Source organism: Squalius cephalus (genome assembly GCF_949319135.1).
Source record: "Squalius cephalus genome assembly, chromosome: 17".
Classification (NCBI taxonomy): domain Eukaryota; kingdom Metazoa; phylum Chordata; class Actinopteri; order Cypriniformes; family Leuciscidae; genus Squalius; species Squalius cephalus.
The window spans coordinates 23,314,605-23,330,680 of record NC_137138.1 but is presented as its reverse complement, the minus strand read 5'-3'; the positions used below and the strand labels follow the sequence as shown (position 1 = coordinate 23,330,680).

The window sequence follows — 16,076 nt, the reverse complement described above, 5'->3', positions numbered from 1 at the left end:
TGTGTGTGTGTGTGTGTGTAATAATGTCGAATCATAAATAAATAAATAAATAGATGAAATATAATTAAGTTCAATTAAACATGTATTAAATTATATTTATTAAAAAACATTTGTATAAATCAATCAATCAATAAATAGTGAGGAAACGTGCATGCAAGGTAAACTGGCTTTTTTTTTAACCTATAGTTTAAAAAACATTGTGCAATTAAATTAATTTAAAGTTAGATTATAGAATTTTCTGTTATGCAGTATAATGTCACTCAGCATAATATTATCTGCTAAATGATTTACAAGTAGATGTACTTGAGAATAAGATCTAGTCTAAAGCTGCTTTGGATGTCAACAAAAAAAAGAGACATGTTTCAATAGAAATCATTTCTGACAGAACTAAATGTGTGTGACTGGAAGCACAAGCTCCTGCAAGGAAGACACATTCTGCTGTGTTGTGTATAAAGTTTAGTTAATTCAGACCTGCGATTTACATTCTTAAAAAAAAGCCTGAGAGTGCGGCATACAGTATCCATTGAGATGGAGATAAACTTATCCACATACATTGAGACTCTATGGAGTAAATATCAGCTGTAAAACTGCTAAATTGCTACAGGGCAGGCGCAAGCTATAATAAACAGACTGATTCATCATATTCAATATTAAATAATAGTTCTGAAATATATTCAATTTAGATGTAAAGCCTGTATAATATTTGATGCATGAATTTCAAGGACTCTAAATTATGAACATGATCAAAACTTTGCTGAAAAAAACCTGCTGCACATAGTCTACATGTATGCCTTCTGTCGTCTGATTTATACTTTTTAGTATAATTTAATTTAATTTAATTTAATTCTAAAAACATCCAGGTTGTGGTACACACGTCTTTTTGCTGTGAAAGCCTTAATGGCTAAACATAAGAACTTGGTAACACTTTGTTTATCCATGCATCGTTTTTATTTTATTTTTAGAAAAAAACATTTTTTAAAGTGTATGTATCAAATATGATACAGCAGGCTTTTGAGGAACATTTATTTGTACATGTCTCAACCATCATTGTATTGCACTGCATTATATGTTCACTAGGAACGGCAAAGTCATGGGTTCAGTTACCAGGAAAGACAATAAAATGGAAGTTTCTTTGTATAAAAACGTCTGCCACATGCATAAATGTAAATGTCAAAATACTTTAAAGTGCACACATTACTTTTACTCAATACTTACACACATTAGAACTGTAATGTAAAGTGTGAGCTGTGGCATGGTTGCTTGTCAAATTATAGGCTAGTAACCTGCCTAGTAATCATACACAGTAGAAAGTGGTAACAGTTGCTACCTTGAGAATTTTTTCTACTACAATAAAACCAGTTAATTTAGAAAACATTTTGCACTGTATTGAATATGCCTTTTTCATTAGTTTTACTCAGTACTTGCAGTCTGTGTTCCAAAATCTACAAGACTGCCTCCCTAGACTAGCACTGTGTCTAAGGGCATCATACATGTAGACGCGAACGCCCCTACAGTGACCCAAAATGTTGTCTAGGTAGATTGCTCGCTACGTTTTTAGACACAGCCCGCGTTCCTAACGTCATCCGATCCAATATCAACAAACATCTAGTTATGTCTAGGGAACACTCTATTGCTTGCACTTTAAACAGTGCATCATCTCCACTCACATGCTGTCAGTGTGAAGCGAGAACAGTGACTTACCCTCAGTATGACAGCTGGAGGAGAGGAGGCTGCTCGGTGGTCTGAAGATGTAAGGCAGGTACCGGGAGAAGCATTTCATCTTTCGACTGGATTTAGTATGCGCATTACTTTATACTGTCCTCCTCGTGAAGTAAGGGAATATTCGATGAAAGAACCTCACGCTCACTGTCTCTGTCGGAGAGAAGACATCTGTGTTACTCCGGCTGTCCATGCTTCTCCCTGCTCCCGTCGCCTGCTGGCTGGAGGACGGCTTGTTTTGCCCCAGTCTGTCTGGTGGGAGGGAGGGAGGGGTGTTTGTTGAGAGCAGATCCTGCGTCTGTCCGCCTACTGGCCGACTTCGAATTTACCGCGTCATCTGGTGTAAACCCGAGGACTGAACAGTTGGACTAATGAGGAATGACCTCCTCTATGTCGTAAATGTTCGTGCTTTTATGTTGTGATAAATTTGAACTACATGTTAAAGACGTAAATGATGTGTTTGGTTAATATTTGCTAATTTCATGATTTTTTAAAGTCCCCCTGTGGTGAAAATCAAGTTTTTAATGTCGTTTATGTCTTTGTGGTGTTTTTAATATGCTTTAAGACAAACCATGTGTAAATTCATAAGTCAACACCATTGCTGAGTATTTTCTCTTTAAAGCTGCAGTGACTCCAAAACGCGGTTTGAAATGGTTGGTGTTTCTGACGTCACAAAATACCTTGTAACCAATCACATCAACGTGTGATCGTCAACGAGTGGATCTCTGAGCTGGGCTGCGTTCAGCCCCGACAAAAAGTTGCAAAACGTTTTTTAAACGGAAACGGTGGTGAGTTGAATGCGTTCTGATGACGCAAGAGTTGCAGCTGAGAACGCCATTATTTGTGTTATTTTTGAAGAATTTTCGGAGGCTGATGAAATCGGTATAAATACGTGTTTAATACTGCAAAATACACTCTATGTTACAGTCACTGCCCTTGCCGTCCAGAATAAAAGAGAACGTCTCAGTCGAGTGAAGGGATTTGTGGAAACCGTGGTTCCTAATTATTGTGATCCAACATTTGCCTAGCATTTCAGGATGAAAAAACGACAAACATTTCAGGTGAAGGATAATCCACTTCTTACCTCCGAGGCTGTCATGATCTAGGCTATATAACCTTATTATTTTTTATTGTGAGTATTAGGCTTATCATTATTGCTGAGTGATCACTGTTGATATGCTATATTTTTACTATAAAACTCTTACAACAACATGTCTTCTAATATCTTCAATTGTTGCGTATACCGAGCAGCAGCGGACACATTTGTGAACGACTTTACTTGGACCCATTGTGAGAGCTTTCTCTTGGGGTGGTATAATGCCCTTTTCACAAGATGTAAAATAAGTCTCTGATGTCCTCAGAGTGTGTATGTTAAGTTTGTGCTCAAAATACCCTACAGATATTTTTATATAGCATGTTAAATGTCACTTTTTGAGGGTGAGCAAAAACGCACCGTTTTTGTGTCTGTCCCTTTAAATGCAAATGAGCTAATGCTCCCGGAACAGTAATACCGTGGTTTATACATGTTGCTGCTGATTGGGCTGACATTTTTGGGGGACTTTAAGAGTGAATAATGTTCAAATGTGAGATTTTCCAATGGGGTTTTTCGATTTATGTGTAAAATGAAGCCTGTGTTAATCTATATTTTAACAATTTCAATGCAGTCAATACACATTGACACCAATTGGTTGACATAAGCAAGCAGTTCCACAAAACACGACTTTATAATGTTGTTCATTACTAATGCTTATTACTGTACACTGTAGAACACTAGTGTGTGACCCAAATTAAAGTAATATGTCATATGTAGGTTACCCCCAGTACCATGAATTTTTTAACTCCCTACAATCTATAAATAATTTAGATAGTTATACAGTGTGGCTTACTCCAAAGCCCAGTCTAACTGGAACAACATTTACTGTAATAATGTTCTTGTTGCTTATTATATTTATATAAATAAAAAAATATAAGAGAAATGTAAACATGACCTTTGATGAGGTCATTGCAGGAAGCTGCGATTTACTTTCTTATTGACTCTTTGTGACAGAATGTGATGTAGAAATGCAAGCCGAAATTTCACATTTTGGCTGATGTTAATTGATAGAGGCATTTACAGGAAGGCATATAGCTGAGTTTCTGTGTCAGTTTCCTTCAGCTCCTCATATGTAATTATTTCTTTGTTTATAGCAGAAGCTTAATCAATAGCGGGTCTCTGGATGTGAGGGAAAGGGGCCATCTGTGCCTCTCATGGATAAGCATATGAAAAGGCTAACACTCATAGTGCCAGTTCCTCCACTCTGTGCCACCACAGCATAATGAGTTGAACACACACATTGATTTTTCCACAGGACACCCACAATGCATTTGCATGTGTGTGTGTGTGTGTGTTCGAGAGAGGGAGAAAATAGCTAAAAATAAGGAATATTAACATAGCAGAACATTATTTTTTCTTCAGATCTAGAAAATATATGATGCATTGTAGATAGATTGAATATGTTCTATTATAGTTTTTATTCATATTTGGAATTAGTTATTATATTATATTATTGGAATAATAGTTATATTATTTTGATATTTTATGTTTTATGTGTTTAATTTTTGTAACATTTTGTTGTCTTTTTGTAATTTATTTAGTTTTTATGTATATAGTTTTAAAAAAATTATTTCAGTTTTAGTTTTAGTTAGCCTATGAGAAATGTTGTCTTTACAACTGGTTGAAATAAAACTTTAAAAAATTTCATTCAACGTTTATTTTATTTAAAGTAACATTTTTACCTATAATAACCATGGCGTGAGACTGCAAGAAAGTGATCTGGGTGTTCTGTTCTCAGCTAATTATTGTTTAAGAAAGAAAAAAAAAAACTAGAGATCCTTCGGATGAGACGTAAAACCGAGGTCCTGACTCTCTGTGGTCTCAAAATATCCCAGGATGTCTTTCGAAAGAGTTGGGGTGTAAGCCCGGTGTCCTGGCCAAATTTGCCCAGTGGCCTCTGTCCATCATGGCCTTGTAATCATCCCTATATATATATATATATATATATATATATATATATATATATATATATATATACACTAATTGGCTTCATCACTTCTCTCCACCAATAAGCTGGTGTGTGGTGGGCGTTCTGGCGCAATATGGCTGCCGTCGCAACATCCAAGTGGATCCTGCACATTGGTGGTGGTTGAGGAGATTCCCACTTCTATGTAAAGCGCTTTGAGTGCCGAAAAAAGCGCTATATAAATGTAATGAATTATAATTATTATTATTAGATTTGATTAAGTCGGTTGTATAAAACTTGCCACCAGAATGCTAATGTGTTATGGGTGGTTGCAGGACATTTCTATGCTGTTTCTAGCACATTGCCATGCAGTTGCTCAAGTGTTTTTGGGTGGTTTTTATCACGTTGCTGGAGTTGCTAGACTAGAGCATTCTGGGCAGTTTTTTAGTGTGCTGTATGTGGTTGCTAAATTGGTCTGGGTGTTTTTCATCGTGTCACTATGCAAGCTGCTATCAAGTGGTTGCTTAAAGGCCAAAGTCAAAAGAGCCTGATTATTTAGTAAACAAAAACAAGTAATAGAAAAAGCTGCATTAGTTTAAAGCCTCAAGGTAACAGAAGTAGTGACAGATATTTATTGTGATATGCATCTGATTGATACAGATTATCGAAAAAGAAAATAATTCAAGGTGGTGACTTGATTCTATCTATCTATCTATCGAGGCAGATCTGAATGAAAGCTTGCAGTTGATATAAAAGGGTCGAGGTTTAAGCGGAAAATATTATGGGAGAAGTCAGAAGTTCTTCCAAGCATCACTTTTAAGATGCTTAAGGTACCCTTCACCCTTAGTGTCACTATATAGACCAAAAAGGAACTCCATTGCTTTCAATTGCTTTACTTATGCGTCAGATCATATATTTATATGTATATATATCCAATTATTTGCTTGGAGCAGAGCAAGCCTGACTTGCTATCCAGACCACTCTCTCTCGGTTTTCTACTACACCAGCCTTAGTGAGCAGTCCAAGGCACACCTCCCAGTGGACGATCCACAGGGAAAATTTCGCCACATTTGTGGAGTGGGTGCTAATGGATCACCACATACCATCTGCCCCGCTGAGGACTACATAACCAGCCCCACTCCGAATCCAGAGCCCAGCCAGCCATCACCCTGCTGCATGGAGTGAATGCCAGAACCCGCCGTAAACACCTTGGCTCCTCCCATCCTCGGCTCCACCAGATACCATTGTCCTTGCGGCTCCACCGGGCTCCCTTATCCCTCCGTCTCCGCCTTGGTCAGACGTCTCCCGTCTCCATCAAGCTGTTTAGATGGTCCAGTCCCATCTGGAGTCCTTCCTGCTCCACTGGTTCTGTCAAGCCCCCAGTCTCCTTCACCAGACAATACCAAGTCTGTTTCGTCACCCAGGATCAAGTCTTTTTCATCGCCCAGAACCAAGTCTGTGTCACTGACTCTGTGTCTCACTTGTGTGGAGTCCCTCAGGGCTCTATTCTTGGGCCTATCCTGTTCTCCTTATACATGCTTCCCTTAGGGTCAATTCTTAGGAAGTATGGCATCTTGTTTCATTGTTCAATAAAGGGAAAACAGAAGTCATGGTATTTGGACCCAGCTGTGCCCGTAAGTCACCTTATCAGGATCTGATCACCATATGTAAAGCCCACTTTTTAAAAAACCTAGGAGTTATAATGGAAAGTGACTTTAAACTGGATAAACAGATTCACTCAGTAATTAAATCTAGGGTTCGTACGTTTTATCTCGACCCACCTTGACTACTGTAATGGTCTTTATGTAGGTATTAACCAGGCAGGCCTCCCTAACACATTTGCAGATGGTACAGAATGCTGCTGGAACGCTCAAGCGAGAACATATTACACCAATATTGGCTTCCGTTCACTGGCTTTCATGTTAGAATTGATTTTAAGATTTTAGTTGTAGTTATTTAAATCGTTAAATCGACTAGCACCAAGATCTCTTTCTGATTTAATACAGCCACATGACCCAAGAGTACTTAGATCTGCTGAGCGTTTACTTTTGGTCGTCCCTTGAGCAAGGCTATAGGGCAAGAGCAAGGCTGTAACTCGATATGAGAGCTGTTTTGTTGTATGTGCTTACTGTTTTCTGATTATGTTTGTACAACACTTTGGTAAACACTTGTTATTTTTAAAAGTGCTCTATGAATAAACTTTGAGTTGAGAGTTGAGTTGTGTTCACCCTGGGTAATTAATAACCCCGGATAAATGCGATTCTGTGTTATCTTACTTTATATATATTTTGCACTGCTCATACTTTACCCAGAGTAAACAATTAATAAATAAGGTGACTTTTCACACATTCCTAAATCCTGGGTTCTTATTTGCATATATGCTGTGTCAACAGACATGACTGGATAAACACAAAATCACATTTGGTTTTCGATCCTTGAAAATGGGTAAAATTAAACCAATTTGGACATGGAGCTGCTTTGAAATCTCAATATCGCTGGGACTGAACCATATAGGGCCTAAAGAAACATTTCTTAGGAACCAGAATTTAAAATTATATTAAGATAACCTTAATACGTCTTGAGTAACAGGCAGACAAACTTCGGAAAATACATTTTTGGCACTCATGCAATTCAACAATTTGAACATAGAATCACAATGAGATCCCCACATCTCTGGGATTTAACCATATAGGGCCTTTAAAATGAAGATTGCAACAGAGAAGTTTATTAAGCCAGAATATATCAAATATCTAAAATGATATAAATCTTCTAGAGTTACAGGCATGCAAACTTTGGAAAAAATTATATGTTTGGTTCTCAGACAAGAATGTTCTATGCAAATGTTTGATAAAGAGAAACTAGAAACATTTCTAGTTTCATCATATCTTCTTCAGACTTTCCACTTTGAAAGAAAAAAATATCAGCTTACTCATGAAGTCACATTGAAATCCCTATCTCTGGAAATTAACCATATAGGGCCTTAAAAATGAAGATACCAAAAGAAAAGTTTAAGAACCAAAATCTAAAAGTATATTGATATCTTTAAAACTTGTGCTTTTCCCCAATTTTGAACTGTCACCATTGGCATATAATGCAACGAAGATAGCTAAAGTCAACAGATTTTACTTATAGACCTACCATAAGAATCTCTGTGTAAAAGAAATTAAATAATGATGCAGCCATCTTTCTAAAGTCATTTTACCCCCTGTAATTTGCCTCCAATGGTCATTTTCACCCCTTCTACAACATATTGGATTACTCAATATATATTTATCAATGATATTTCATATTTTAGTTTTCTTTCTCATTTATGTATGTCTTTCACCAGAAAAGAAATGATCAAAAAAAAATGTTTAGCCAGGGACCTCTGGTTAAGTTGACATGGAAGGACCATTCTCCTATATTAGACAGGCCCCATTTACATCTGGTACTAAGGTCCATTACACCTGTATTTGTCATTACATGTGTAAACAGGATCCAAAATGTTTTGTGATCTGATGATTCAAACTGATGTATGCATTTTGCCTGCAGAATGGTGTAGTTATGCATCATCCAGCAGAGTAATGTAATAGTTGAACCCGACCCTCTGAACTTCCCACTGACCGACTGCTCGTCAAGCATTCATCCTCTTTCATTGATTTTGGTGGCTCAAACCAGTGAATTTTGCTGAAAGGTGATTCATTTGCATCGCTGATTAATAAAAATATTAAGTAATTGCTGGCCCATTTTCAGTGTTTAAGTTTACACATTACACGTTACGTAATCAGATACTTTTTTCAAGACTAAAGCATTGCTTTTAAAATTACAACAAAATATCTTTTTTTCGTTTTTTTATAGGCCTATATAATTATATTTAGAACATAGAGTTTTATGGAATGGAACAGAGTGGGGGGAAACATTTTTTTTTTATGAAAATAAGCATGGATTTGGATTTGATATGACATAAGAACATGTAAATGATTACAGATTTTTTTTTTTTTTTTTTTTTTTTTTAAAGTGACCAGACAAGATACAATATACTTCACACAGACTCAATCGTTCACACAGATGGTCAAAAGGTTTCATAATGAGGCATTTTTCAAAGTTTGTTGAATACTTACACACCACTAGATGGCAGTAAAGCTATGTTTTAATGTAGTAGGGCAGAAGAAGAGCTTTGACTATTTTTTGCATAGATATTATATGATTTTTTGTTCTTCTTTCTATTGGTTTTGAAGAATTAAAAATACAGCCAAGGGTATACATTGAATAAACATAGAAAATAAAACAAACAAATAAATAAATTAATAAATAAAAAGATAGAGCTAAAGTTACATAAAAATATTAAAATGTTCAAAAAAATGTTTTTATCATAAGTGGTTGCACACAATTGATTTTATCTACATTTAAACAAATGCATTAAGTTGAACTTAATTTTAGTTCAACTTAATGCATTTGTTTAAATGTAGGTAAAATCAATTGTGTGCAACCACTTACGATAAAAACATTGATTAAATTCAACGAATCATTTTTTTCAGTGTATCTACTTAGCTGAAGATTCCTTTGCAATACATTTCACAATACAACATTGAATTAAACCACACTTTTAGAGTATATGCTTTACTTAGAAACATCTAACTAATTAATACATTAGATATTGGGTTAGACACCATATCAACAGTTACACATCATGTGAACGCGGAGACCTCAATACTTGATAGACAATACTCAATGACGGTAACATTTGATGGATCGTTTTTGTGTTTGAATGTGTCATTTTGAGTAGAACTCCAAATGTCAAAAAATGGCAAGTTACAAATCCTGACAACAAAAGAAAATGATAAAACAGTGTAAATACAGCTTGAAAACAGTGAAAAATCAACCTCATTAATTATTCAAGGCCCAGTGCATGATGGGAACACTAGTATCAGAAAGGTTGAGTAATTGTACTTTATAACATTGATATTTACGCTTTCATCTCTACACGCTTAAATTGAGTACTAATATAGAATTTACTTGTTTTTTAAATTTTCGCCTGAACTAAATTACACTGTTTTTTTCTGTAATATTTACTTCACCACAAAATCATTTTTATCAGTGAAAGCAGGTTTTAATTTTTTTAAAGAGTCAGCAGGATGCTTTTAAGTGCTCATGGAAGAGATGAGTTTTCAGCTGTTTCTTGAATATTGTCAGGCTGTCCGGATAGGGTTAAGGAGACTGCGCGTGTTGGTAGTCCAGGCAGAGGAGCATTACAATAGTCAAGTCTAGAAATAACACAGGTTATGTTGTGTTACATGCTCAGTGAGGAAAAGCATGATCTTCCTGATGTTGAGCAGTGCAAACCTGTCTTTACCATGTGCTCTCTGAATGTCAGCTGGTCATCAAAGAGTACACCTTATACCTTTCCTTTTTACTTTTACTACACTGATGATATATCAATGACAAAAGTAAATCAGATTATTTTGAGCAACTAGGTTGTCACATTGATGTTTAATTATGCCACAGTGATGTTCATCAAACTGTGAAAAAGATTTAGCGTGCATTTGAATACTCATATGTGAAAACAGATGTTTTTGATTACATTGTTCTATTTTCCCTATCTCTATGCTCACTTAATGTGACTTTATTCTTTACATTTCTCCCAAGTAATTAAACTGATTTCATACTCTTTTAAAATGTGTATTTGGAACCATTGTCTGATAAATATTACGCAGAGAATCGGAATAGGGAGAAAACACTAAAAAAAATGTGTCCTTTTTTACAAATATAATAAAAATATAAAATATGTAAAATATATTTGCAAAATATATTTTATAATTTGTTTTAGTACTTTTACAAGAGATTATCTACTTTGTGCTTGTGCATGTTAGTGATCAATTTTAAAAATCATGAACAACATTTAGATCTTGTTTCTCGTGTTATTCTGTCAGCCTTCTTAACTTTTATTTGTCCTCAAATGTATGTAAACTGAGGCACAGTAAATGGTAAACTGGGCACAAACACAGCTCCAGATATATTACTCACTTTGACCTCCATGTTTTGTGCATTACGCATGCATTTAGGGAACAGTATATCATGGACTTGAACATACGGTCCTAGTGTTTAAATGTCTCTAGAGAGAGTATGGGAACAAGACTTTTTGACAGGTTCATTTAATGTGTAATATTAATTAATGAGAATACAGAGTTGGGGATCACTGACGCTCCACAAAACGCATAGAAAATTTATGAAAAATGAATAACACATCAGACACAGGTCAATCATTTTAACAACAACAAAAAATGTTATAGTCACTCAGAAGAGTTGTGCAACTGTCAGTGAGAGACTGATTCTGCTTCAGCATCATGTCTTCATGTTGATCCGGCCGGAGGACTTTGTCCACATCTCAGACACTGTCATCTCTGCATGCAAAGGGAAAAACCCTAAAGCCGGATCCAGCCTTGACAACACTGTCCACATCTTGCTCTTTCTCATCATCATCCTCTTCCACCACCTCTTACACACTCCTCTCCCTCTTAAATTGTTACATCCATTGTTGGTATCAACATTCAGCGCAACATTTTGAGTCTGAACTGACTTGTATTATGTACAGTTGGTTTGGTCACATCATTAGAAATAAGTGTGAACAACTTTGAGCCGTTGTGTATAAACGATGACAACTGTGTTGCAGTTGTGTTTAACTTTCGCCTGCCTGTGTTTAGCGTTTTGAAACATAACTGCATCACAGTGCGAAATGTGTTTTAGCGAGTGAGAATGTGTTTAGAGTTTTGCAAAAAGAGTGCATGAGATTTGCAAACAGTGTTTTAACTACCTTGAACTTGTTTAATGTTTTACAGAAAGAGTGATTTATTCGACCAATTGGTTTAGGCTATTGAGAATTTGGTTCAGAGAATGGGGTTTAGTGTTTTAGCAAATCAGAAAAACTGTAAGAGAATAAAAGCCTATTCTGTCTGTTCTTCACACAAAAAAAATAATATTGTCGCATAAGTGACTAGCCTATTTCTATGATACTTTTTATTTATTTTTTCATTCTTTTTGGAATGGTCACATGCTTTTATTGAATTAGAAAGAGCAGCAAGAACATTTACTTTTGTTTTCCGCAGAAGAAAAAAAGTGACATTTGGGGAGACATGATGCTGAGTAAATGATGATGGCATTTTTAGATTATCTACATTTGGCCACTAAAAATGAAATGTTTACCTGATCTTCCATCATACGGCGTGACCTCGGCTCAGAGTCAGAGTGTCCAGGGTTGTTCATTCTGTGACCCCGTCATTCTCACTTCTACACAAGCGCCACACCTCTGTTCTCATCTGAGGAGGTGTGTGTGGACGACACCAGGCCTAACACCTCCTCTCTGAGCACACTTCTCTCACCCGCTCTGCTCTCTCTCTCTACTGGCACCCAGTTACACACACAGTTAATGTACCAGAACCTGCTTCACTGTTCCCACATCAGCACCTTCACTCCAATAAACACTGACCCCGCTTCAACCCAGAACAATTTACAAGCATACAGACTGTAGTTACAGTTTTAGTGTAGAATTTTACAGAAGAACACAGTTTAAAAAAAAATTAGATCAGCATATCAGCATAAATTTGAAGTTAAAATATTTTCAGTTTAAACAAGACTTAAAGTTATCAGTATTTCTCAGAGGCAGAGGTCAAATAAAATAATAAATAAATAAATAAATAAATAATAATAATTAAGAGTTTAATTTATATATTATATATATTTATATATATATATATATATTGAAGTCTCTTATGCTCACCAAGGCTACATTTATTTGGTCAAAAATAAAAACAGTAAAAACACTAATATTGTGATATATTATTACTATGTAAAATAAATGTTTTCAATTTTATTATATTTTAAAATGTAATTTATTTCTGTGATGCAAAGCTGAATTTTCAGCATCATTAGCCTACTCCAGTCTTCAGTGTCACATGATCCTTCAGAAATCATTCTAATATGCTGATTTGCTGCTCAAGAAACATTTATTATTATCAATGATGAAAACAGTTATGCAGCTTAACTTGTGATATACTAACATTCAAATGTATGTAAGTAAAAAAAAAAAATTAAAGAAGCAATTATAGCCTACTTTTATTCAACAAGGACACATTGCCTCAAAAGTGACAATAAAGACATTTATGTTACAAAAGATTTCTACAAAAATAGCAGAAACGGTTTTCAACATTATTAATAATAAAGCACCAAAAATAATTGATCACCAAATCAGCATATTAGAATAATTTCTGATTCATACACCTGTATGAGGTTATTTCTTCTGCTGAACACAAAAGAAGATATTGTGAAGAATGTTGGTAACCAGACAGTTGATGGATCCCATTGACTTCCACAGTATGGAGAAAAGAAAATACTATGGAAGTCAATGGGGCTCATCAATTGTTTGGTGACCCAACATTCTTTAAAATATCTTCTTTTGTGTTCAGCAGGTTTGAAACAAATTGAAGGTGAGTAAATGATGACAAGAATGATCATTTTTGGGTGAAGTATCCCTTTAAGCAACGACCGTCTAGTGACCCTGTTCACTCATGCGCTGCTCACACCTCTGGTCTTATCTGAGGAGGTGTTGAGCTGACACCAGCCCTCACACTGCAGATCAGCACCATTCTGCTCACTTTCTGCTCGGACACACATGCCCAGGTCAAGACCCGGGGCCAGAGCGGCCGTTCCCACATCAGCACCTACAGTACGCCTGACCTGGACGCCGACCTCAGACGAACACATTCCAGCACTCTTGGTTTCAGACATTTTTCTGTTACACATAGCCAAAATATATATTTTTGCAAGACGCATATAAGGCAAACGAGCCTCGTATACGTCATCCAAATTTTTTAAAACTCTGGTAAGAAAGTGTTGTGAAATGTTGAAAAAAAAGTTTTTTTTCTTGCTATATGTTTAATAAATATTTGTCTATAAAGCCCCTATTTAATCATTTCTGTAAAGACTTGAAATATTATATGGATTCCCTTTGTACCAGCAACTGTTTAGTATACATATAGCTGAAGTTAGTGGAATGATTGTACTGTAAAAAAAAAAATTTAAACACACACACACACACACACACACACACACACACACACACACACACACACACACACAAGTCGCAATACCTAAAGCCAGTTCAGAGACAGATCTTTCTTATTTTGAATATCACTACATTTGAATGTCATAACAAAAAGATAAAAAGAAAAAATAGGTTTTATCTCTGTCATATATAGACTTGCTAAGGTTTCTTTTTGCTTATAATATGTTCATACTGTATGTATGGACTTTTTACCCTCCGTTTTCATATATTATGCATTGTCTCAGGACAAAGTTAACTGTTAAATGGTATTACCTTTTGTATTTTTTTTTTAATCCCATGTCGGAAACAAGCGTCCAAAGATCTGAACTGTTACAAGACATAAAAAACATTGATCTTTGATGTTATTATATGAATATGAAATATGAGTCTTTCTGTAGATGGCTAAAAAAACAATCTGACTGAAACGAAACTAGCCTAATCAAAAATAAAATATAATAAAGTGAAGTGAACATTTGTTAATTAGTGTTTATATGTTTCAAAGTGGTTCTAAAAATTAAAGGATTTAAATAGACTCAGTTACAGTTTTTTTAATTGCTTACACACTAAAAGTGGTACTTGAGGCAGACTTAGCGAAACTAATAAGTAATTTTTAAAAACTGTAATGTTTTGAGAAACAAATACATTTTTCACCCTTGCATTTGTTTAATTTTGTAAATATACACTGAATATGCATGCCATATAGAGCTTTATACAGATTTTTTTCAAAGCAGCTTCACAATAGTCACAAATTCAATTTCTCCTGAAAAGCAGTTCTAACAAGCCAAAAGTGTCATTATTCAGCTCAAGTCAGTTCAGTGTTGATTCAATTCAGTTCAATGACTGTAAAGTTCATCAATAATTATTAAATAATAATTCTACACTGTCAGAAATAGGGGTACAGTAGGAGTCCATTTCTGTCCCCCAAGGTACAATCTACACTAACGTACCCCATAGGGCTTATTATTGGACCTCAATGTACATACACTCACCTAAAGGATTATTAGGAACACCTGTTCAATTTCTCATTAATGCAATTATCTAATCAACCAATCACATGGCAGTTGCTTCTATGCATTTAGGGGTGTGGTCAAGACAATCTCCTGAACTCCAAACTGAATGTCAGAATGGGAAAGAAAGGTGATTTAAGCAATTTTGAGCGTGGCATGGTTGTTGGTGCCAGACGGGCCGGTCTGAGTATTTCACAATCTGCTCAGTTACTGGGATTTTCACGCACAACCATTTCTAGGGTTTACAAAGAATGGTGTGAAAAGGGAAAAGCATCCAGTATGCGGCAGTCCTGTGGGCGAAAATGCCTTGTTGATGCTAGAGGTCAGAGGAGAATGGGCCGACTGATTCAAGCTGATAGAAGAGCAACTTTGACTGAAATAACCACTCGTTACAACCGAGGTATGCAGCAAAGCATTTGTGAAGCCACAACACGCACAACCTTGAGGCGGATGGGCTACAACAGCAGAAGACCCCACCGGGTACCACTCATCTCCACTACAAATAGGAAAAAGAGGCTACAATTTGCACGAGCTCACCAAAATTGGACAGTTGAAGACTGGAAAAATGTTGCCTGGTCTGATGAGTCTCGATTTCTAGATGGTAGAGTCAGAATTTGGCGTAAACAGAATGAGAACATGGATCCATCATGCCTTGTTACCACTGTGCAGGCTGGTGGTGGTGGTGTAATGGTGTGGGGGATGTTTTCTTGGCACACTTTAGGCCCCTTAGTGCCGATTGGGCATCATTTAAATGCCACGGCCTACCTGAGCATTGTTTCTGACCATGTCCATCCCTTTATGACCACCATGTACTAGGGGTGTAACGGTACGTGTATTCGTACCGAACCGTTTCGGTACAGGGCTTTCGGTTCGGTGCACGTGTGTACCGAATGACTGCATGCAATATTTTGTGTGCGGAACATAGGTACATTTTCGTGTTTCTACACGAACATATTAAGTGGCGAAAGTCTCCGCGTTCAGCGCAAATCCCGCCCTGCAGCTGATCTAATGTTTTACCAGTGTTTTATCCGTCGTCACTGTAACCTAAACCAATAAAATAGACTGCAGGGCGAAAAAAAGCTTTTCCGCTCCGTGTGCGCCGCCGCACTCTCCGTTTCGTGTGTGTGTGTGTGTGTGTGTGTGTGTGTGTGTGTCGGCCCGCTGCGCTCTCTGCTCAATGTTCGAGTCCGTGTTTGCGCTGCGCGTTCTGCTCTGTCGTTAACGGCCCAAACACTCAAAACACCCAAAACAGGTGAAATTTCTCAGTAGTACACT

The 16,076-nt window shown here is 36.3% G+C and overlaps 1 protein-coding gene across 1 annotated transcript in view; it reads right to left on the bottom strand.

Annotated features, from left to right (window-relative positions):
- The window catches only part of LOC307174461 (serine/threonine-protein phosphatase 2A 55 kDa regulatory subunit B beta isoform), a 74,386-nt gene extending 72,413 nt beyond the window's left edge, over window positions 1–1,973 (bottom strand). Inside the window, exon 1 of the mRNA XM_079898283.1 lies at window positions 1,702–1,973. Within this exon, the coding sequence (XP_079754409.1) occupies window positions 1,702–1,780 (79 nt within the window). The 5' untranslated portion in view covers window positions 1,781–1,973. The remainder of the gene's footprint in view (window positions 1–1,701) is intronic.
- Between the last annotated feature and the right edge of the window lie 14,103 nt (window positions 1,974–16,076).